General features: G+C 39.1%; 1 protein-coding gene across 1 annotated transcript in view; it reads left to right on the top strand.

Annotated features, from left to right (window-relative positions):
- The window catches only part of C1H1orf87 (chromosome 1 C1orf87 homolog), a 109,075-nt gene extending 82,898 nt beyond the window's left edge, over positions 1-26,177 (top strand). The window contains 3 exon segments of the mRNA XM_059913533.1: positions 14,768-14,847; positions 18,136-18,343; positions 26,017-26,177. Of these exon segments, the coding sequence (XP_059769516.1) occupies positions 14,768-14,847; positions 18,136-18,343; positions 26,017-26,177 (449 nt within the window).
- Positions 26,178-26,403: the final 226 nt, after the last annotated feature.

The raw sequence follows: 26,403 nt of genomic DNA, 5'->3' as shown, positions 1-26,403 counted from the left end.
AGGACTGGGGTTGGCTGCGTAAACACAGCCTGAAGGGGCCTAGTGCACCACAGCTAGCTGAGAGGGAGTCCGGGAAAAAGTCTGGAGCTGCCAAAGAGGCAAGAGACTTTTTCCTGCCTCTTTTTGTTTTCTGGTGCACGAGGAGAGGGGATTAAGAGCGCCGCTTAAAGGAGCTCCAGAGACGGGCGTGAGCCACGGCTATCAACACGGACCCCAGAGACAGGCATGAGATGCTAAGGCTGCTGCTGCCACCACCAAGAAGCCTGTGTGCAAGCACAGGTCACTATCCACACCTCCCCTCCCGGAAGCCTGTGCAGCCCGCCACTGCCAGGGTCCCGTGATCCAGGGACAACTTCCCCGGGAGAATGCACGGCACACCTCAGGCTGTTGCAATGTCACGTTGGCCTCTGCTGCCGCAGGCTCACCCCGCATCCATACCCCTCCCTCCCCCTGGCCTGAGTGAGCCAGAGCCCCCGAATCAGCTGCTCCTTTAAACCCGTCCTCTCTGAGCGAAGAACAGACACCCTTAGGTGACCTACATGCAGAGGCGGGGCCAAATCCAAAGCTGCACCCCGGGAGCTGTGCGAACAAAGAAGAGAAAGGGAAATCTCTCCCAGCAGCCTCAGGAGCAGCGGATTAAATCTCCACAATCAACTTGATGTACCCTGCATCTGTGGAATACCTGAAGAGACAACGAATCATCCCAAATTGGGGAGCTGGACTTTGGGAGCAATGATATATTATTTTTTCCCCTTTTTCTCTTTTTTTGAGTGTGCATGTGTATGCTTCTGTGTGTGATTTTCTCTGTATAGCTTTGCTTTTACCATTTATCCTAGGATTCTGTCTGTCCATTTGTTTTTTTCATTTGTTTTTTTAATATAGTTTTTAGCGCTTGTTATCGTTGGTGGATTTGTTTTTCGGTTTGGCTCTCTTCTTTCTTTCTTTTTTTTATTACTTTTAAATTTTTTTAATAATTATTTTTTTTATTTTAATAACTTTATTTTATTTCATTTTGTTTTATTTTATTTTATATTTTCCTTTCTTTCTTTCTTTTTTAATCCCTTTTATTCTGAGCCGTGTGGATGACAGGCTCTTGGTGCTCCAGCCAGGGGTCAGGGCTGTGCCTCTGAGAAGGGAGAGCCAAGTTCAGGACATTGGTCCACCAGAGACCTCCCAGTTCCACGTAATATCAAACGGCGAAAATCTCCCACAGAACTCCATCTCAATGCCCAGACCAAGCTCCACTCAACAAACAACAAGCTACAGTGCTGGACACCCTATGCCAAACAACTAGCAAGACAGGAACACAACCCCACACAACAACAGAGAGGCTGCGTAAAATCATAATAAGGTCACAGACACCCTGAAACACATCACCAGACGTGGACCTGCCCACAAGAAAGAGAAGATCCAGCCTCATCCACCAGAACACAGGCACTAGTCCCCTCCACCAGGAAGCCTACACAACCCACTGAACCAACCTTAGCCACTGGGGACAGACACCAAAAACAATGGGAACTATGAACCTGCAGCCTGTGAAAAGGGGACCTCAAACACAGTAAGTTAAGCAAAATGAGAAGACAGAGATGCACACAGCAGATGAAGGAGCAAGGTAAAATCCCACCAGACCTAATAAATGAAGAGGAAATAGGCAGTCTACCTGAAAAAGAATTCAGAATAATGATAGTAAAGATGACCCAAAATTTTAGAAATAGTATGGAAAAAATACAAGAAACGTTTAACAGGGACCTAGAAGAACTAAAGATCAAACAAACAATGGTGAACAGCACAATAAATGAAATTAAAAATAATCTGGAAGGGATCAATAGCAGAATAACTGAGGCAGAAGAACGGATAAGTGACCTGGAAGATAAAATAGTGGAAATAACTACTGCAGAGCAGAATAAAGAAAAAAGAATGAAAAGAATTGAGGACAGTCTCAGAGACATCTGGGACGACATTAAATGCACCAATATTCGAATTATAGGGGTCCCAGAAGAAGAAGAGAAAAAGAAAGGGACTGAGAAAATATTTGAAGAGATTATAGTTGAAAACTTCCCTAATATTGGAAAGGAAATAGTTAATCAAGTCCAGGAAAAACAGAGAGTCCCGGGACTTCCCTGGTGGCGCAGTGGTTAAGAATCCACCTGCCAATGCAGGGGACATGGGTTCGAGCCCTGGTCCAGGAAGATCCCACATGCCGTGGAGCAACAAAGCCCGTGTGCCACAGCTACTGAGCCTGCACTCTGGAGCCTGCGAGCCATGACTACTGAGCCCGCGTGCTACAACTACTGAAGCCCACGTGCCCAGAGCCCGTGCTCTGCAACAAGAGAAGCCCCCGCAACGAGAAGCCCGCACACCGCAACGAAGACCTGATGCAGCCAATGAATAAATAATTAAATAAAATTTATGAAAAAAAACCCAAAAAAACCAGAGAGTCCCATACAGGATAAATCCAAGGAGAAACACGCCAAGACACATATTAATCAAACTATCAAAAATTAAATACAAAGAAAAAATATTAAAAGCAGCAAGGGAAAAACAACAAATAACATACAAGGTAATCCCCATAAGGTTAACAGCTGATCTTTCAGCAGAAACTCCGCAAGCCAGAAGGGAGTGGCAGGACATATTTGAAGTGATGAAAGGGAAAAACCTACAACCAAGATTACTCTACCCAGCAAGGATCTCACTCAGATTTAATGGAGAAATTAAAACTTTACAGACAACAAAAGCTAAGAGAATTGAGCACCACCAAACCAGCTTTACAACAAATGCTAAAGGAACTTCTCTAGGCAAGAAACACAAGACAAGGAAAACACCTACAATAACAAACCCAAAGCAATTAAGAAAATGGTAATAGGAACATACATATCGATAATTACCTTAAATGTAAATGGATTAAATGCTCCAACCAAAATACTTAGACTGGCTGAATGGATACAAAAACAAGACCCGTATATATGCTGTCTACAAGAGACCCACTTCAGACATAGGGACACATGCAGACTGAAAGTGAGGGGATGGAAAAAGATATTCCATGCAAATGGAAATCAAAAGAAAGCTGGAGTAGCAATTCTCATATAAGACAAAATAGACTTTAAAACAAAGACTATTACAAGAGACAAAGAAGGACACTACATAACGATCAACGGATCAATCCAAGAAGAAGATATAGCCATTGTAAATATTTATGCACCCAACATAGGAGCTCCGCAATACATAAGGCAAATACTAACAGCCATAAAAGGGGAAATTGACAGTAACACAATCATAGTGGGGGACTTTAACACCCCACTTTCACCAATGGACAGATCGTCCAAAATGAAAATAAATAAGAAAACACAAGCTTTCAATGATACATTAAACAAGAAGGACTTAATTGAAATTTATAGGACATTCCATACAAAAAACAACATTCCATGCAAAAACAACAACTTTCTTCTCAAGTGCTCATGGAACATTCACCAGGATAGATCATGTCTCGGGTCACAAATCAAGCCTTCGTAAATATAAGAAAATTGAAATCGTATCAAGCATCTTCTCTGACCATAACGCTATGAGACTAGATATCAATTACAAGGAAAGGTCTGTAAAAAGTACAAACACATGGAGGCTAAACAATACACTACTTAATAACCAAGGGATCACTGAAGAAATCAAAGAGGAAATCAAAAAATACCTAGAAACAAATGACAATGAAAACACAACGACCCAAAACCTATGGGATGCAGCAAAAGCAGTTCTAAGAGGGAAGTTTATAGCAATAAAATCCTACCTTAAGAAACAAGAAACATCTCAAATAAACAACATAACCTTACACCTAAAGCAATTAGAGAAAGAACAAAAAGAACCCAAAGTTAGCAGAAGGAAAGAAATCAGAAAGATCAGATCAGAAATAAATGAAAGAGAAATGAAGGAATGAATAGCAGAGCTCAATAAAACTAAAAGCTAGTTCTTTGAGAAGATAAAAAAATTGATAAACCATTAGCCAGACTCATCAAGAAATAAAGGGAGAAGACTCAAGTCAATAGAATTAGAAATGAAAAAGGAGAAGTAACAACTGACACTGCAGAAATACAAAGGATCATGAGAGATGACTACAAGCAACTATATGCCAATAAAATGGACAAATTCTTAGAAATGTACAACCTTCTGAGACTGAACCAGCAAGAAATAGAAAATATGAACAGACCAATCACAAGCACTGAAATTGAAACTGTGATTAAAAATCTTCCAACAAACTAAAGCCCAGGACCAGATGGCTTCACAGGTGAATTCTATCAAACATTTAGAGAAGAGCTAACACCTATTCTTCTCAAACTCTTCCAAAATATAGCAGAGGGAGGAACACTCCCAAACTCATTCTACAAGGCCACCATCACCCTGATACCAAAACCAGACAAAGATGTCACAAAGAAAGAAAACTACAGGCCAACATCACTGAAGAACATATATGCAAAATCCTCAACAAAATACTAGCAAACAGAATCCAACAACACATTAAAAGGATCATACACCATGATCAAGTGGGGTTTAACCCAGGAATGCAAGGACTCTTCAATATACGCAAATCAGTCAATGTGATACACCATATTAACAAATTGAAGGAGAAAAACTATGATCATCTCAATAGATGCAGAAAAAGCTTTCGACAAAATTCAACATGGATTTATGATAAAAACCCTCCAGAAAGTAGGCATAGAGGGAACTTTCCTCAACATATTAAAGGCTATATGTGACAAACCCACAGCCAGCATCATCCTCAATGGTGAAAAACTGAAACCAATTCCACTAAGATCAGGAACAAGACAACATTGCCCACTCTCACCACTATTATTCAACATAGTTTTGGAAGTCCTAGCCACGGCAATCAGAGAAGAAAAAGAAATAAAAGGAATCTAAATTGGAAAAGAAGAAGTAAAGCTGTCACTGTTTGCAGATGACATGATACTCTACATAGAGAATCCTAAAGATGCTACCAGAAAACTACTAGAGCTAATCAATGAATTTGGTAAAGCAGCAGGATACAAAATTAATGCACGGAAATCTCTTGCATTCCTATACACTAATGATGAAAAATCTGAAAGTGAAATTAAGAAAACACTCCCATTTACCATTGCAACCAAAAGAATAAAATATCTAGGAATACACCAACCTAAGGAGACAAAAGACCTTTATGCAGAAAACTATAAGACACTGATGAAAGAAATTAAAGATAATACAAATAGATAGAGAGATATACCATGTTCTTGGATTGGAAGAATCAAAATTGTGAAAATGACTATACTACTCAAAGCAATCTACAGATCAATGCAATCCCTATCAAACTACCAATGGCATTTTTCACAGAACTAGAACAAAACACTTCACAATTTGTATGGAAACACAAAAGACCCCGAATAGCCAAAGCAATCTTGAGAAAGAAAAACGGAGCTGGAGGAATGAGGCTCCCTGACTTCAGACTATACTACAAAGCTACAGTAATCAAGACAGTATGGTACTGGCACACAAAAAGAAATATAGATCAACGGAACAGGATAGAAAGCCCAGAGATAAACCCACGCACATATGGTCACCTTATCTTTGATAAAGGAGGCAAGAATATACACTGGAGAAAAGACAGCCTCTTCAATAAGTGGTGCTGGGAAAACTGGACAGCTACATGTAAAAGAATGAAATTAGAACACTCCCTAACACCATACACAAAAATAAACTCAAAATGGATTATAGAGCTAAATGTAAGGCCCGACACTATAAAACTCTTAGAGGAAAACATATGCAGAACACTCTATGATGACCTAAATCACAGCAAGATCCTTTTTGACCCACCTCCTAGAGAAATGGAAATAAAACCAAAAATAAACAAATGGGACCTAATGAAACTTAAAAGCTTTTGCACAGCAAAGGAAACCATAAACAAGGCGAAAAGACAACCCTCAGAATGGGAGAATATATTTGCAAATGAAGCAACTGACAAAGGATTAATCTCCAAAATTTACAAGCAGCTCATGCAGCTCAATATCAAAAAAACAAACAACCCAATCCAAAAATGGGCAGAAGACCTAAATAGACATTTCTCCAAAGAAGATATACAGATTGCCAACAAACACATGATAGGATGTTCAACATCACTAATCATTAGAGGAATGCAAATCAAAACTATAATGAGATATCATCTCACATCACTCAGAAAGGCCAGCATCAAAAAATGTACAAACAATAAATGCTGGAGAGGGTGTGGAGAAAAGGGAACCCTCTTGCATTCTTGGTGGGAATGTAAATTGATACAGCCACTATGGAGAACAGAATGGAGGTTCCTTAAAAAACTACAAATAGAACTACCATACGACCCAGCAATCCCACTACTGGGCATATACCCTGAGAAAACCATAATTTAAAAACAGTCATGTACCACAATTTTCATTACAGCTCTATTTGCAATAGCCAGGACATGGAAGCAACCTAAGTGTCCATTGACAGATGAATGGATAAAGAAGATGTGGCACATATATGCAATGGAGTATTACTCAGCCATAAAAAGAAACGAAATTGAGTTATTTGTAGTGAGGTGGATGGACCTAGAGTCTGTCATACAGAGCGAAGTAAGTCAGAAGGAGAAAAACAAATACTGTATGCTAACACATATATATGGAATCTAAAAAAAAAAAAAATCGTCATGAAGAACCTAGGGGCAAGACAAGAATAAAGACGCAGATATACTGGAGAATGGACTTGAGGACACGGGGAGGGGGAAGGGTAAGCTGGGACAAAGTGAGAGAGTGGCATGGACATATGTACACTACCAAATGTAAAATAGATAGCTGGTGGGAAGCAGCTGCATAGCACAGGGAGATCAGCTCGATGCTTTGTGACCACCTAGAGGGGTGGGATAGAGAGGGTGGGAGGGACGGAGACGCAAGAGGGAAGAGATGTGGGGATGTGATATGTATAGCTGATTCACTTTGTTATAAAGCAGAAACTAACACACAATTGTAAAGGAATTATACTCCAATAAAGATGTTAAAATTAATTAATTAATTAATTAAATAAAATAAAATATAAAAAAATAAACTCAAATTTAATTAAAGACCTAAATATAGGGCCAGACAGTATAAAACTTTTAGAGGAAAACAAAGGCAGAACACTCTTTGACATGAATCCCAGCAAGATCTTTTTTGACCCACCTCCTAGAGTAATGAAAATAAAAACAAAAATAAACAAATGGGATCTAAGTAAACTTAAAAGCTTTTGCACAGCAAGGAAACCATAAACAGCATGAAAAGACTACCCTCAGAATGGGAGAAAATATTTGCAACCAAAGTAACCAACAAGGGATCCATATCCAAAATATACAAACAGCTCATGCAGCTCAATATCAAAATAAATAAATAAAATAACAATCAAGAAATGGGCGGAATATCTAAATTGACATTCCTCCAAAGAAGATGTATGGGTGGCCAAAAAGCACATGAAAAGATGCTCAACGTCACTCATTATTAGAGAAATGCAAATCAAAACTGCAGTGAGGTATCATCTCACACCAGTCAGAATGGGCATCATCAAAAAATCTACAAAAAATAAATGCTGGAGAGGGTGTGGAGAAAAGGGAACGCTCTTACAGTGTTGATGGGAATGTAAATGGATACAGCACTATGGAGAACAGTACAGAGGTTCCTTAAAAAACTAAAAAGAGAATTAACATATGACCCAGCTATCCCACTACTGGATATACCCCCAGAAAACCATAATTCAAAAGGATACATGTGGGAGTTCCCTGGTGGCAAGGTGGTTAAGAATCTGCCTGCCAGTGCAGTGGACACGGGTTCAAGCCCTGGTCTGGGAAGATCCCACATGCCACGGAGCAACTAGGCATATGCACCACAACTACTGAGCCTGCGCTCTACAGCCCATGAGCTACAACTACTGAGCCTGCATGCCACAACTACTGAAGCCCGCACACCTAGAGCCCATGCTCCATGACAAGAGAAGCCACCACAATGAGAAACCCACACACCGCAACAAAGAGTAGCCCCCTCTCACTGCAACTAGAGCAAGCCTGCATGCAGCAATGAAGACCCAAAGCCGCCAAAAAATAATTAATTAATTAATTAATTTAAAAAAGATACATGCACCCCAATGTTCATTGCAACACTATTTACAATAGCCAGGATATGGAGGCAACCTAAATATCTATCAACAGAGGAATGGGGCTTCCCTGGTGGCACAGTGGTTGAGAGTCCGCCTGCCAATGCAGGGGACACGGGTTTGAGCCCTTGTCTGGGAGGATCCCGCATGCCGCGGAGTGGCTGGGCACGTGAGCCGCAATTACTGAGCCTGCGCATCTGGAGCCTGTGCTCCACAGCAGGAGAGGCCGCGATAGTGAGGGGCCCATGCACCGCGATGAAGAGTGGCCCCCACTTGCCACAACTGGAGAAAGCCCTCGCACAGAAACGAAGACCCAACATGGCCATAAATAAATAAATAAAATAAATTAATTAATTTTAAAAAAAACAGAAGAATGGATAAAGAAGATGTGGTACATATACACAATGGAATATTACTCAGCCATAAAAAATGCAAACTAATGCCATTTGCAACAACATGGATGGACCTAGAGATTGTCACACTGAGTGAAGTAAGTCAGACACAGAAGGACAAATATCATATGATACTGCTTATATGTGGGATCTAAAAAAGGGGTACAAATGAATTTATTTACAAAAGAGAAGTAGAGTCATAAATGTGGAAAACAAACTTATGGGGACTTACCTGGTGGTGTAGCTGTTAAAAATCCGCCTGCCAATGGAGGGGACATGGGTTCAATCCCTGGTCCGGGAAGATCCCACATGCCGCAGAGCAACTAAGCCTATGTGCCTCAATTACTGAGCCTGTGCTCTAGAGCGTGTGAGCCACAACTACTGAGCCTGTGCATCACAACTACAGAAGCCTGCATGCCCTAGGGCCCACACGCCACAACTACTGAGCCCATGTACCACAAATACTGAAGTCTGTGCACCTAGAGCCCTGTGCTCCACAACAAGAGAAGCCATCGCAATGAGAAACTCACACACCACAATGAAGAGTAGCCCCTGCTCACCTCAACTAGAGAAAGCCCATGTGCAGCAACGAAGACCCAAGGCAGCCAAAAAAAAGAAAGAAAGAAAACAAACTTATGGTCATCAGGGGATAAGTGGGGTGAAGGATAAATTGGGAGATTGGGATTGACATATAGATACTACTATATGTAAAATAGATAACTAATAAGAACCTGCTGTATAGCATAGGGAAGTCTACTCAATACTCTGCAATGGCCTATACGGGAAAAGAATCTAAAAAAAAAGAGTGAATATATCTATATGTATAACTGATTCACTTTGCTGTACACCTGAAACTAACACAACATTGTAAATCAACTATACTCCAATAAAAATTTTTTAAAATGCAAAACAATATTTCTTTGAAAGCTATTGTTTGAAATTCAAATTGAACAACCAACAGAAAGAAGGAAAAACCCCTCTGTGGAAGACGTTAACATCTCATAAAATCTCTAAAGTTATCCATACAAAATGTTCAGTTAGAAATGGTCATGAATGATACAAAACAGGACATGAATTTTCAAATAACTGTAATTAATATGTTTAAGAAAATGAATAAGATGGAGAGTTTTCAGCCATTAATTTGAATCTATAAAAGGAATCAAATGGAATATCTAGAACTAAAAAATACAAAAACTAAATTTAAAAACTCAACAGATGGGTTTAATAGAAGATAGCTGAAGAGAGAATTAGTGAACTGGAATATCATTCAATAGGAAATATCCAGATTGAAGCATGAATGAGAAAAGATGATGGGGTATACAAAAAAGAATGTATAAGAGACATATAGGAAATGGTGACACTATCCAACATATGTGTAATTAAGTCACAGAAGGAGAGGAGGAAGAGAATATAGATGAAGCAATATCTGAAGAAATTATGACTGAAAAATTTCCAAAAGTGATAAAAATATCTCAAGCCACAGATCCAAGAAATGATACAAACTCCCATGAAGACAAACACAAAAGAGCTTAGACTCCTCCAAACATGGTATGTTCTAAGATCTAAAGTAGTATTTTACAAAAATGAAATATGACCCCAACTTTGAATCTCTTCACAGTGGAGCCTGTGAAGTGAGGGGAAGAAAGAAGGAGAGCAGAAAGCATGAAGCAGGGCTATAGCATGACTACTGATGGGGGAAAATTAGGAGGGAATGCTGGTAGCCTCAGAGGTTCATTGATCCCCTCAAACATTTTCTGATGGCCCATCACTCAAGATAGCATAGAAAAATGGCTAAGAGCTTAACCTCCCTTTTATTAAGGAAAAAAAAAATCCATAGTAATTCCTAGTTAGAACTACTTATACTGAAGGGACAGAAAAGCCAACTCAGTTTGTTTAGACAATAAAGAGATTTGGTTTATGTAACTCAAAAGTCTTGCAGCAGCAAGAGCTATAGACATGGTTTGATCTAGCCATTCAAGTGTCAGATCAAGGATCTGCTCTCTTTCTGGCTCCCTGCTTGCTTTACCTGCTGTTGGCATCATCTTCAGCCTCTAAATGTTGGTGTCCCAACTGCTCTGGGCACTCCTGTAATAGCAAAATAGCTCTGGCAGCTATGTTCTTCATATATTCACAGCACTCTCTTTTGGGAGGTCCTGCCAAGAAGGAGAGAACTTTACTAGCTAAGAAACTGTAACAGATATCTCCTCTCATCTCAGAGACTCAGACTGAGTTTCATGTCCATCTTTGAACCAAGACTGTGATTCAGATACCAAAATAGTCTTCAACGAATCAGAAACCAAGATTGGAGTTGGAACTAAGGATCATTCCCACCAAACCACAGCACTGGGATGAGGGAGGGGTGGCCCCTACAAAGCAAGATATCACTAGAAGGGCATAATGAAGGGTCACATGCATGGCCCATAAGGCCCTTTAGTTCTGCAAATATCTAACCCACTTCTCTTCTCTTTTCATCCCGTGTCAGCTAGTCTCTTCTCTCAGCTATTGCTTGAATGCACCAAATACTCCCTCCCTTGAGGCCTTTGCCCTTGTGATAGCTTCTTCCTGGAATGATCTTTCCCCAGACATTTGCATGGCTTTCTCCCTTGTTTCTCCACTCTATTTAAATGTCACTTCATAGAGGCCTTTGGTGAATTCTCTATCTAAAATAGCAACTGCAATTACTTGCTACCCCCATCATTGGCTTTAGTTGTGTTTCTAGCACTTATCACTACTTGACGTTATTTTTCGTACCTACTTATTTGCCCTCACCACTGGAATGTACACTCCATGAGAAGATTCTGCCTTGTTCATTGTTGTATCATAATAAGCATTTAACAAATGTTTGTTGAGTGAGTGACTGGGTTAGAATCCCAACCTAACCCTACCTCTGTCATCTCAAGCAGATAACTGAAACTTTCATTGCTCAGTCTCCTCACCTGTCAAATGGAGATATTTCTACCTCACAGGGTTATTCTTCAGATTAAGTAAGAAAACATGTAGGAAATGTCTGACATTTATAGATATTCAACATATATATGTTTTCTTCTCACAAAAGCTTCATCCAGTAGGTCCAATGAGGCCATATTCTTTCTTTCTTTCTTTCTTTCTTTCTTTCTTTTTTTCTTTCTTTCTTTCTTTTCTTTCTTTCTTCCTTCCTTTCTCTTTCTTTCTTTCTTTCTTCCTTCCTTCTTTCTTTCTTTTTCTTTCTTCCTCCCTTCCTTCCTTTCTTTCTTTCTTTCTTCTTTCTTTCTTTCTTTCTTTCTTCCTTCCTTCTTTCTTTCCTTCTTTCTTTCTTTCTTAGAAAGTATAGTTGATTTACAATGTTTCAGGTATACAGCAAAGTAATTCAGTTATTCATATATATATATAATGTTTTTCAAATTCCTTTACACTATAGGTTATTACAAGATATTGAATATAGTTCCCTGTGCTATACAGTAGGTCCTTGTTTATCTATTTTATATATAGTAGTGTATATCTGTTAATCCCGAATTACCAATTTATTCCTCCCTTTCCCCTTGCCCCTTTCCCCTTTGGTAGCCATAAGTTTGTTTTCTATGTCTGTGAGTCTATTTCTGTTTTATAAATAAGTTCATTTGTATCATTTTTTTAGATTCCACATATAAGTGATATCATATTATATTTGTCTTTCTCTACCTGACTTACTTCGCTTAGTATGATCATCTCTGGGTCCATCCATGTTGCTGCAAATGGCATTATTTCATTTTTTTAAGTCAGTTGTTATCTATTATGGCTTTACTTAATATAACCTGGGAATTTTTTAGAAGTCCCAAAGGGTTCTCACCCCTAGAGATTCTGATATAATTGGTCTGGTGTGACACCTAGGCATTGGTAATTTTTAAAGCTCCCCAGGTGGGAGCATTTTAGCAGCCAGTGCTGAAGACCACTGATTTCAAGTCATTAGTTGGGGTGGGGCAGAGATGGTAGGGCTGGCTGTGTAACTCTCAGAATCCACTGGAAGCCCTGTAAAACCTGGTCCTTCCAATACCTGGAAATCTCTAGAATCCAGCTTGGCCTATTTCCTCCAGCACAAGTCTTCAACTGGCAGTCTAGACAGATGGTTATTATTTATCCTTCCTGCTGTGTTAGAAAGAAAAAAAATCAGCTCTGCCTCAGGTTTCTCAATTTTCACATGTGCAAACCATTACCTTTTAAAATATGCTTATAGGCATTAGGAGGGAGAAAGGGAAGTTTAAAAGAGACCAGGGAGACGAGCATGCATCTTCTTCTAACAGAACTTTTAGAAGTGCAGACAGTAGAGAAACTGGACCAGGACAAACTCTAGGTTCTAGATCTTATACTAAAAGGGATAATGCATGTGAACAGTGCCCACAAAAATGCCTGGCACATCATAATTAATGTAAAGTCCTCTTTTCTGGAGAAACTAGATTGCTTAAGATCACATAAAATAACACAATAACAAATAATACTACCTTGTATTGGGCATCTTCCCTGTGTTAGGCATTTTATTAGGTAATTTTTTTAAATCTCCACAATATTATTGCAGAAAGCTATTATCATTCCCTTTTCACAACTGACAAAATTAGGATCTGAAAGCTTGCAGCTGGTAAAGGGAAGCAGCCAGATTATAACATTCAGATCTGACACCAAAGTTCATCTATAGCATCTGGGTTAGGTATGGAAGGATAAAGAGAGAAATCCTTCCTCCCATAGGGCCTGAAAAGGAATGGGAGACACAGAACTAAATATTCAGTGACTTTGTTTTCCAAACCTCAGATTAGGGCACATGATCATCCATTTAGTCAACCAACATGCAATGAGTATTTATTCTAATGCTGGGTGCTGGGACTTCAGAGAAGATTATGAAATCACATTGCCTCCTCCATCAAGAAACTGCGGGAGAAGATTCATAATGAGTTGTAGGTGCAATGTTAAAAGTCTAAGAAAAGGCTTTTTAATCCAATATGTGAATTTATTTATATAAACATCCTTACATAGATAACACTATTAGTTAACATTTATTGAGTACTTGCCATGCTCCAAGTATTTGCTTTACATTTTCTAGTTCATTTAATCCTCACAATAACCTATAGATGGCATTATCCCCATTTTACAGAAATGGAAACTGAGACACAAAGAGGACAAGTCCCTTGCCCTAGGTCATGCAGCTAAGAGAGAAAGGAGCCAGGACTCAAACCCAAGGCATCTGACTTCAGAGACTCTATTCTCCACCACTGTGTTATACTGTCACCCTCTACCTTTCGTTTAAAATTCATTGATTGAACCATTTTATTTAAAATAGCAACACCCAACTCAGAAACAATATATATTTGTTAATGGCATATTTGAATTACACATTAAATATTGAAGCTGAAGCTCCCAGAAGTCTATGCTGTGTAGTCGTCATACTGATTTATACAGTAAATGAATGTTGCCAAGTCTGATGGCAGGTGCTGAGTGATGAATTAATGATGCCCACAATAAGCCTTAGAGGATTTAAACTGAAGGTCTTTATGTCTCTTTCCTGCATCCTAAGGAAATTTCTTCTATTCATGAAGGCAGCAGCCTGAGCAGCTAGCACCTGGACAGTAAAATCTCCTGGGTTAGGGATGCCATTCAAACCTCTTCCCATATAGGACTTCTGACCATTGAAAGGAACAAGGAAGGGAGAAGACAAAGGTTTTACCTGATCCTTCAAGTGCAAACTTGGGTGGAAAGGGAGGCAGAAGTGCCTGCTTCTCTAAGAGGCAGGACCACAGGAAGAGGTCCCTTGCCACTTCCCAAACTGTAAAAGCCCTCCTGATTCAGGACAGTTCTACAGGCTGATGTCTCTGCTTATCTGGAGCTCTCTGCTCTATGCACACGCCCACCATCACCTTTGCCTGGAAACTCCTATTCATCCTTCAGGTCCCCACTTTAAGTGTCACTTCCTCCAAGAAGCCTTCTCTGATCCTTTACCACTCCTACCCCTAGCCCAAAAGAAATTTATTTTCACATATTCCTGTGTTGTGTTTATGGTAGTTTGTAATTAAATAATAATCTTGAGTGATTATTTAGCATTTACCTCCCCTTTGTGAGCTTCATCAGGGCAGGAACTAGATCTTTCTTATCCACCCGTGTAACCCCATCACCATTTACAATGCCAATCGCACAGCAGAGCCTAAACATTTTCTTTGCCTGGGTGTATATGTGTATGTGTTAAAATGAAGAGACCAAACTAAAACCATTTTTTCTTTCTCATCCAGGAAAGAAAGGAAAGGAAACCTCTGCTACTCCAGTGCATCCTGAAGTTAATGAGATATCTCAAGGAAAAACTGAACATATGGTATGCAGCTGGGTATACAGACCTCGGGGAAGGGCTTCACCAATCCTTCACCTTCTATTCACTGATGCTGGGTGAGGCCCTCCCTTCTGAATTTTTGATTTCCACCCAGTGCCTTGATAGCAGACTATCTTTGACTTCAAGACTCTACTCCAGCAGAGAAGGAATACAGACAAACTCCTAGAGTGTGGTTGGTTTCTCTCCTAGCTGGTATGCATTCAGAAACCACTTATCACCACTCAGTGATGGGCTTGCCATTGGCCCCTGAAAGTTGAACTTGTAGCATGTGGACAGGTGTCCTTCCAGAGCCTGTGACCAGTCCACCAACTGCCAAAAGGATGGTTGCGAGACCTATTTTAACATCTTAAGTCCAGCTTCCAGAAATTTAGGGTGACCTTTTCCCCAGACATCACATTTTAAAATGTAATGGGCTCTTTGATTTAAAAAAAAGAAAATCTGGCAAGCAGTTAAAATTCATTTTAATATTCCCAGCACTTAACCAGGAGAAGATGCAGACAGAATTGAAAAACAGCCTGAGTTTCTCTGTTGTTGTTGTTTTTAAATGCCCGGATTAGAACATAATTCATCTTCAGATGACGGGAGGCCTCTTCATGCACTTCACACTTTGAAATATTTTAGAAAATAGTATCCATTTTGGCAAGCCTCTTGCCATGCAAGAAACAACAGCAAATGCTTTTCTCCTTGAGTGTTAAGTCTGCTGTGAATAAGATTATAAAAAATATATACTTTGCTCTTTTATTTTGCCTCTTGTTTGAGGATTTTACTGCCTCTCTGCAATAACCGAGTTTTCTCATATTCCTGTATAAGCAGCATTCGTTGTCCCACTTTTTAGAAAGGGGACTTGAAGCAGAAGTTTGGTAAAGCAACTTTCCTATTGTTCCAGGAAAATCACTCATTTATTCATTCACTTATTCATTCCGTAAACATATCTTGAGAGCCAACTATGTGACAGTCACTAACCAGAACTTGAAGATACATAAATGATTATCTCACAGGCCCAGGCTCAGGATCTTTAGGGGATGGGAGAGATACTCTAACAGACAATTACACTATCCCATAATAAGTGCTATGATGGATAAAGGGGCTACGAAGAATTGCCCCTCACCTAGGCTGGGGCTGTCAGGGAAGGCTTCCCCCAAGAAGTGAAATATGAGTTGGGCCTTGGAGGATGAGTAGGAGCCTAACGCATCAAGGCATAGGTAGCAAGAAGGACTTTTACAACAGAGGAAACAGCATATGTAAGACATAAGGGCATCAAACAGCTGTATTTTTTTTTTTTCTGGTTTTATGTGGCTGGAGAAAAAGATGTATACATTGAAAGAAGAGAAGCAAGAACAAGAACCTGAATGGTCTTATGGGCCAAGCAAAGAATCTGGACTTCATCCTGACACAGTGGGACCAAAACAGTATAGGGTGTGTTAGTTAGTTAGTTATCTACTTACATACTTACTTCCTAGGTTTAGCTTAATTCAGGCCCATACAAATTCCCGCATTCCCTGTCTTTAGTGGTCAAAGAGAGTGTTGAACTATCTGAAGAAATATATAATTATTTAAAGTCAGTTTCTCAGCTCTTAAGGACCTCTTCGAACTTTCTAAAATCATCCACCAAACTGTATGCAAATGTGCATTTATCTGGGTAGATTATCTAAAGTTTTCATTGTATTTCTAAAGTGGTCCAAAGCTCTAAAAAGTATAAGAATCACTATTCTATTTACTTTATAAAAACTTTCAGCTTCTCCCAAAATAGACTTTATCAAAGTAGAATTCTTATATATTAATCTCTCAATATGTACTGGTCACTAGTCATCCATACGGGTACAGTTTTGTATAGCATTATATTATTTTAAACAAGACAATTCTTCACATTCCCCAGTAGCAGCTGAATCCATGTTTGTTAACTTGGCCTCTTATTGAAATTACTATTCTTTAGAGCAATGGGATCTCCACAACTTATATGTGAGAGGTTTGAGACAAGGTACAAAATTGGAGAAATTCATGTATTTGAAATTTGGGAGAAGTACAGATGGTATACAAATTGGAAAGCCTAATTCTATGACAAATTAGTTAAGAATATTTGAATTACAATTAACATAACCAACTCTACCAACTTAATTTATTAGAAGGATAAGGAAGGAGCATACTATATATATATGTGTGTGTGTGTATATATATACACACACATATATATATACGTATATATATATACATATATCTCCCCAAGGATAGAAACATAACAATAAAATCAAAGACTTGAACCTTGACCATCATCATGACTTCTATATCTTCTCTCTTCTCTGCTGTCAGTTTCATATCCTCTCTGTCTCTCTCTTTTTACCTCTCATCCAGAATGATCTCTGTTTTCCTATCTCTGGCTTTAACTCTCACAAATGGTTCCAAAATCACTGGACAATGTGTTTATTGAACATTTTGCATTAGATGCCCAGTCCTGCACTATGTGCTTAGACACATGACGGTTCTCTCTACAGCCATATGGATTGAAAGGAGGGGCAATTCCTGGAAAACTGGGGTTGGCAGATCAAACAATAGATGCTCACTCTCTCTACATGACAGGTGACAGAATGTCTTACATGGCTCTACTGACACTCATTTGTCTCTTTATTCTAAAAAGATCTCTATTTTGTACTGGACATGGGGTTAGGATACAAAGATGAGCTAGATATAACCTTTATACCCTCGATCTAGTTTTGTGTCTACCATTTACTATATGATCTTAGTAAGTCACTTCCCTACTCTGGACTTCAGCTTCCTTTGTTAAATGAATAGGACAGACAGAACTAGAGGTGCCTTATGCTTCATTACAGTGAGCCCACAAGCCAAAGATAACACCACTATTGTTTCAATCACTTTTTGTCAAGAATCTCACACTCATGATCCAGAGGTTTTCCCACCAAGAAATTATAAGCATTGCTTATGGAGCCCACTAGTATAAAACAGAGTAGAACATCATGAAAATCTCAGTCAGTTACAAAAACCTCTGTTTGTGTAAATCAGAAATGCAAACTGAATAAAAGTCACAATTTTATCCTTCTCTTAAAGAAAAAAGAAAATATTCAACATAGTAGTCTATATCCAGCAAGACTTGGCAGATATGGTCCTGTGGTACAGAGGACTTGAAACTCATCCTCCAGCTTTACAAAGCCAGACCTACAATAAATCTTGCTAGTTGTGTAGCCTCATGTTGGCCAAGATACTGGGGGAGCTCTGGGTTATGAATATGTTGCCAGTGAAATGTTTGTGTTGTTTTGGTAGAAAACTCCAGAAAAGGATTTGCAGCCAGAAAACCCTCCTGCTGAGACTTCAGCCCCTAAAGATCTCCTGAGCGCTTTGAAGATCAGGCCAGTCTCACAGCCTTTTGTCAGTCCAGTGATGAAAAACACGTCTGAAGAATGTGAGACATGGATTGACAGGTTCAGGAGGCTAGAAAATGCCCTCTACCTGCGTGATCTGAGTAATACAGGTGAAGTGTGCACCTTACAGCTCATATGTCTTATTTTTTTTCATTTTGCACTGGGATCCACAAATTTTTTTTAATTAATTTTTATTGGAGTATAGTTGCTTTACAATGTTGTATTAGTTTCTGCTGTACAGCAAAGTGAATTAGCCATATATATATATATATATATATATATATATATATATATATATACATACATATACTCTTTTTTACATTCCCTTCCCATTTAGGTCACCACAGAGCACCAAGTAGAATTCCCTGTGCTATACAGTAGGTTCTCATTAGTTATCTATTTTATATATAGTAGTGTATATATGTCAATCCCAATCTCCCAATTCATCCCACCTCCTCTTCCCCCCTTAGTAACCATAAGTTTGTTTTCTATATCTGTTAGTCTATTTCTGCCTTGCAAATAAGTTCATCTGTGCCATTTTTCTAGATTCCATATATAAGCAATATTATATGATATTTGTCTTTCTCTTTCTGACTTACTTCACTCTGCATGACAATCTCTAGGTCCATCTATGTCACTGCAAATGGCATTATTTCATCCCTTTTTATGGTTGAGTAATATTCCATTGTATATATGTACCACATCTTCTTTGTCCATTCAGGATGACCCTCAGAATGGGAGAAAATATTTGCAAACAAAGCAATCGACTAGGGATTAATCTCCAAAATATACAAACAGCTCATGCAGCTTAATATCAAAAAAAGAAAAACTCAATCAAAAATGGGCAGAAGATCTAAATAGACATTTCTCCAAAGAAGGCATACAGATGGCCAAAAAACACATGAAAATGTGCTCAACATCACTAATTATTAGAGAAATGCAAATCAAAACTACAATGAGGTTCCACCTCACATCAGTCAGAATGGCCATCATCAAAAAATCTACAAACAATAAATGCTGGAGAGGGTGTGGAGAAAAGGGAATCCTCTTACACTGTTGGTGGGAATGTAAATTGGTACAGCCGCTATGGAAAACTGTATGGATGTTCCTTAAAAAACTAAAAATAGAACTACCATATGACCCAGCAATCCCACTACTGGACATATATCCAAAGAAAACCATAGTTTGAAAGGATGCATACACCTCGATGTTCATTGCAGCACTATTTACAATAACCAGGACATGGAAGCAGTCATACACCTTTCCATTTGTGTTGCAGTCTAAGAGTGGACACCTCCCTTTCTTTCACTTCTTAACAAATACAATTTGTACATAAACCATGTGCCTGGCCCTATGCTGAGCACAATCAGGAAACACAAAGATGAATCAGACATGAATCCCCCAGCAGGTTGCTTACAGTTTCTCTGAGTCTAACCTACAATCCAACCTTGTAATTCCCCTGATTGAAATCATCATCATGCCTGCTAACAGGCTGAACTCTAAACTGTTTAGCAAGGCAAAAGCTGGTCCCTATCCACCTGACCAGTATCTTCTGCTTCTATTGTAATTCTCTCAGCATATCCTACCCCATCATAATGAACAACTTGCCTTCCTCAAATGTGCCTTGCTTTCTCCTGTGGCTGTGCCTTTTCTTTTTTTAAAAAATAAATTTATTTATTTATTTATTTATTTTTGGCTGCATTGTGTCTTCGTTGCTGCCATGGGTTTTCTCTAGTTGTGGCGAGCGGGGGATACTCTTCATTGCGGTGCGCAGGCTTCTCATTATGGTGGCTTCTCTTGTTGTGGAGCACGGGCTCTAGGTGCGTGGGCTTCAGTAGTTGTGGCACACAGGCTCAGTAGTTGTGGCTCGCGGGCTCTAGAGCACAGGCTCATTAGTTGTAGCGCACAGGCTTAGCTGCTCCACGGCATGTGGGATCTTCCCAGACCAGGGCTCGAACCCGTGTCCCCTGCATTGGCAGGTGGATTCTTAACCACTGCGCCACCAGAGAAGCCCATGGCTGTGCCTTTTCTAACCCTATGCCCTCTACCTGAGCTGTCTGCCTCTCCTCTCTTCCTGCCAACTTCCCACACTGTCCACCTGGCTAATTAATGCCTAAACACCTTTTATGTTGGAACTCAAGCTCTACTCCTCTGAGACTCCCATGATTTCCCCAGACAGATTTAGGCCAACCTTTATCTGGCCTCTTAGAGTTCTTTAACACCCATTATCATATTTGATATATTGTATTTTTCTATTTGGGACTTAGTACTATCTAAGTACTAAGATACTTTTTTATCCTGAGTACCTTGCACAATTCTGTTCAACCTTTTTTTTAGGAAACAAATAAATGAATGTACATAAATAACTAAACCCAAAATAGAAGGTGATAAATGCCATTAGAGGGTGCTATGTGGGCATTCAGAGAAAGGAGAATTCCTTCCTAGTGAGGTGATAAGGTTATGTTAGTGTGAAATTGATCATTAAGGGAAAGTGCAGTTTGTATACAAAGGAATGAAATAGAGGGACCTTCCTGGTAAACATGCAAGTTAGCCAAGCAAAGCATTATGTATGAAGCTCAATACAAGGAGTTTGGTTTGAATAGAATACAAGGGCTATTAAGAAGAATATTAAATGAAAAAGGTAAAAATATAGGATGGGATCAGATCTAGGAAGGTCTTAGATGATGGACCAAGCAACTTGGATTTAATTCAAAGATAGTGAGCACATTGTGTTTCTAAGCAGGAGAGTGGTATGGTGAGGTTGTATTTCAGAAAGGTCCTTGATGGCTATGTGCAGAATGAAGGAGAAATTTAAAGCATAAAAAGGATAAAGGATGCTATTGCAATGCCTAAGTGAGGTAATGAAATTCAGAACTAGGTCAGAGACCTGTGAAATGGAAAACAGGCAACACATACAAAAACACATGCACTGAAATTGTTGTACTTAACTACATACTGTCGTTCATGAAGACTTAGCATTATATGTGGAGTCTAAAAATATGGAACACATAGAAATGGTGGTTGCCAGGAAATATGTAGAAATGTTGGTCAAAGGGTAGAAACTTTCACTTATAAGATAAATTCCAAGGATTTAACGTACAGCGTGGTGACTCTCGTTAACAATATTGTATTGTGTACTTGAAAGTTATTATGAGTAGAGCTTTAATGTAATCACCATAACAACAACAACAAAATGGTAATTATGGGAAGTAAAGGATTTGTTAACTAACCTTATTACAGTAAACATTTCATAATATATATGTTTATCAAATCATCACATTGTATACCTTAAACTTACACAATGTGATATATCAATTACATCTCAATAAAAAAAGTTAGTGTATACATTAGTACTTTCTAGAAGTAATCATATAACAGCACTAATGCCTTTTCATTCTCTGTATGTTTTTGTTTCATTTTGCTTTGAATTTCCAATGCAAGTTAATTCTAGACCACATGAAGTATGAATACTGTACAATACCCAAGGACTTCTAATAACTATACCAAAGAGAGGGGGAAAGGAAAATTTTAGATAAAATTTCATCTAGATGAATTAGAAACTCATTTATTAAACATTTGTTATGAGCCCAGCCCTGTGCTAGAGGCTGGACCAGGAGGAAAACCAGAAAGGATGAGACATAGTCTCTGGCCTCAAGCAACTTTTAGGTAAGACACAGAGGCTGCCAAAAGTTCAAAGCCAGTAAAAGAAAAATTTTAAAGACAGAATAAAGTATTATAATTAAAGACACAAAGTAGACTTAAAGAGTCCAAAGAAAAGACAGAAGAGATTAAAAAAAAGCTCAGTGAGTACTCAGAGTGGGCTTCTTGGAAGAGAGAACTTGAGCTGAACCCAGAGGAGAGGTAGACTTTGAATAGCTGGGTAGGGCATTCTGAGTGTGAAACCATCTTCTGCAAAGGTTAGAAGGTGAGAATGAGTATGATGGGGAAGAGAGTGAGAAAGACAAGACTGACGGTCATGTTGGATTGGATAGTGAAGTTGAGACCCTATTGTGAATCCTGAAGGCTGGAATGAGGCTTAATTCTCTACCCAGTGTCTACCAAAGGTTCAACCAGAGGAGAACACAGGGAAAGCTGAAATGGATCATTTAGGGAAGATACTGGGAAAAAAGGAGATCAAAAGTTTACTGAAATAACCTTTATTTCATGAGTCTGTGTATACATATCAAGACTGTGAGAGTGTTGATGGGGTTACAAACAAAAACAAAACAAAACCAAAAATCAGGTAGAGAGAAAAGACGTTTCCAAAGAAACAAATGCTGAGTTTTGATGATGGATGATGGATCATAAACTTAGTTGCTAAGAGACTCCCAAAGACTGGGACCTTTCTCATACTTCTAAACTGCTCTGGGGAAAAATGGAGTTTTGTTGACTTTGGGGCAGATTCTGGCAGATTTGAAATGACTTTCTCATGGCCTTTTCACTATTTATGCCTGTTTTCTCTGTTTCTATGAAATTCATTAGTTCCTCAATAGCCAAGGAATGTGTCAGCCAAATCTGGAAACATCTATAACTATCTTTAATGAGGAAAGAGGATTAACTGAGGTCATCTTGTTGGTTTATTAGCCACAGTATTTAGCAGACCACCATGGCCCTCCTCTAGACACTGAGCAGATCATCCCTACTCTGCCCAATGATGAATCAGTGTTCTTTATTATGTGCAAGGAAATATGTAGGCCAGGGCATTCCTCATCCAGGGTGAAGGCAGAACATCCATCATCAAATTAGCGTTTCTGGGAACCTACTCTGAGCTTATTCTTTAATGGGGGTTGTCAAGAAAATATCCTTGATGAGAAAGAATAAGGAATGACTATGAATAACTGGTCATGCTTTCTAAAGAAAGATGGGTGGTTGGGATAAATATTTGAGTGACTGGTAGATTAGGAATTTTCCCAGTGAACTGAAGGCTAGATAGAAAATATTTTAGAGTTCAAGGAGGCATAGTGCAATGAGAGCCCTCAAGGACATGGGTCTGGACTTAACATACACTGCATCACTAAATCCTCACATCAACCACATGCTGAAGGGATTAATGTCCTTGTTTACAGAGGAGAAAGCCAAACTCAAAGTGATAAAATATCAGCAGGTGGGAAGTTGAGGCATAAGTCTAACCCAGTTCTATTGGACTTCCCGCTACACCAATCTCCCATCACATACCAGAAAGATCATGAGATTTTGTTTGTTGCTTTGTTGGTTTGTTTCTTTGTGTGTTTTTAACCAGATTCAAGTCCAGGCTTCACCAATTGCTGAGTCACATATATGCGCCAAGCCTGTTTCCTCGTCTATAAAATAGGACTGATAATAATAAAACATACCTCCCAGATTTGAGAAAGGATCCAATGAGATTTAAAAGTTCTTTGTAAACTGAACATGAAGTGGATGGTAAAGAGGTTCTTATTTCTTTCATTCTAGTTCTGGTGGGACAAGGACAAGCTTCCCAGCACTAAGATGGATTGTAAGGTTATTTTATGCAGCTGTCTTGGGCATCCCCTAATGACAGCAAATTAGACAGAGATAAATTTCAGTCAATGGACTTTTGTCTGATGCGTGAATCCTCTACCAATGGTAAAACTTAGAAGATAGAAGAAAAGCCCCCCCCCCACACCAGTGGTAATTCTTATATGCATTTTTTAACATTAATTCTAATTTTTAATTAAAATATAAACTAAATTATATATATAAATAATTTCTTCTAATTAAAATATTTTCTTATGTATTTTAAGTAATGATGATATAACTATTATAACTATCTTATAAAAATACCTATATTAATGACTGCTTAATAGTTCTGGGCACTGTGCTAAGCACTTACTATTTTATTAATTTTCAAACAATTTAATTATCCCTATTTTAGAGTCAAGGAAACTGAGGCTCGAAAATTAAAGTAACTTCCTCAGTCAGACACTTACTCCAAAGCCCATGACTTATATTTCCAGAGGTAGAGTATGAGGAAATGTCTTGAGGGATCCAACCTAGACCAGGTCAAGAGCCTCCACCCAATCCAGAAAATTGCAAAGATGCAATTGGCCAACTCAAAGAAAGATATTTCTGCAGAGGAAAGGACCAACATTCTAATAGGAGAAAGAGACAGTAAATAAACCTGAATAGAATAGACAATTTAAAAACAGTGGATTGGATAGGACGGGATGGGGTGAGATGGGATAGGATGGTATGGAATGAGATGGGATGGGATGGGATGGGATGGAATGGGATGAGATGGGATGGGATGGGATGGGATGGGATGGGATGGGATGGGATGTGATGGGATGGGATGGGATGAGATGGGATGGGATGGGATGGGAAGGGACAGGGCAGGACTGAACTGAATAGAACTGAATGGAATAAATCACATTAGGACCCAAGCTGTCTATAGTCCGCTCTTAAAATCACTCATCAGAGAGCAGTTCAGAGGGGAGCATCATGCTCAACTGTCCTTGCACGTTTAAATCCAAACAGAGCTTAAACAGAGATGACAGGTATCCACTATAGCCCAAATCTAATAGACTGGTCGTAGCTTTCTGCAAAATGACCAGGAGACCACTCCTTCTGGATTCTTTGAGAAAGAATTTCACAACCATTATTATAGTCTGCACAAGTACAGGAGACTAGAAGAGCCACATGCAAGGGATGTATCTCACCCCTATAAAAGATGTTTAAAAGCTTGACACCTGTAGCGTAGATCTTCACAATTCATGGAAAATATTTAGAAAACAATCTGAGCCCTGCTTGAAACAATCTCTTTCCCCTCATTCTATAATACAGTATGGTGGTTAAATGCGTGGACTAGAACAACCTTGGGCAAGTGACTGCCCATCTCTATGCCTCAGTTTCTCTCCCTGTAAAATGGGTTGTTGTATTAAGTGAGTTAATATTGGTAAATTGTTTGGAGGGGTGCCTGAAACATGGTAAACGTTATATATGAGTATCAGTCATTATTGTTATTGTTGTTGCACTCTAGTTAATTTTCTGCATCTCTTATCACCCCAAGGTTGGTGATCTTCCTAAGGTAACAGACTACTTCTCAAAATCCTCTCTATTCCCAAGCACAGTATCTGACATATATAAGCTCACAATTAAGGGCTTATGAATGAGTCATTGACCTTTGCTGTTGTTGTGTTCTACACTTAAACTTCTCTCTGCAACTATCAAAATCTACTTACGCTTAGCATGGACAACACATTGGCATTGGTACATATAACACGTGGGTACCAGAGTATGTCCTGTGATAAGCACCACCATCTCTATTATACATATCTAGACTCTAAGCCACAAGAAGTTAGGTGATTTATCTGTGATCACACAGCAAGCTGGAGGGAGTCACAGTAAATATATTTCCAGAAATGCATAAAAATGAGCTGTTTAAATCCTGCATGTCTAGGAACATGTTTGGATATTTCAGTAAGATAAACATAAATTAGAGCAATTAGGAATTGTTTTTAGCCAGCACCCCACCATTTTCAAAACTTGGTCTTTTAAAGTTTTATGGCTACGAAGAACAAGCTAAAATCGCTTTAGAGTCTACCTATGGATTATATTGGACCCCATCTCCTCCCCAAAATCACCCTCAGATTCCTCTCAACATCTATGATGCATAGCCAGGATTGTAAATATCTTTTTAGGGTGTCACTTGGTTTTTAAGAAGCTTAAAATTTCAAAATATTAGCATTTAATCTTGCTCAGAAGTCATTCAAGCTAATGCATTTTCCTCTTTCTTGTTTTTTCCATACTCTTTTAAAAATCTCCCACCCACCCAACCCAATGGCAGGAGTTCTGGAGAAGGAACGAGCCAGATGCCTCATTCACAACTACAATCTCATTTACAACCTGTCCCTGAGCCCTCGGAAAGTTTACCAAGCCTTGCGGAGATTCCATGCTGGAGAAAATATGCTCTTGGAGCCAGCGCTTCAGTACTTAAAGGAGCTATGATAACAAGCCCATATTGTGAGAACAGATGTTCCCTTTGTCTCCCTTTTTACCCGGACACATGTTTTTCCTCAGCCCGAGTGCAGTGGTGGAGGCGCTGTCAGAGTTGAGGCCGATGCGGCTATTGTCGACACTTTGAACTTGGACTTGGTTTCTGGCTATGATGCTCGCTCATAAGCAGCTCAAAGTGATCTGAGGAAACCAGGTTTTCTCTTCTGAGGTGGCAAAA

The sequence above is a fragment of the Balaenoptera ricei genome, chromosome 1, assembly GCF_028023285.1.
Source record: "Balaenoptera ricei isolate mBalRic1 chromosome 1, mBalRic1.hap2, whole genome shotgun sequence".
Classification (NCBI taxonomy): Eukaryota; Metazoa; Chordata; class Mammalia; order Artiodactyla; family Balaenopteridae; genus Balaenoptera; species Balaenoptera ricei.
This window is presented reverse-complemented; position numbering and strand designations above follow the sequence as displayed.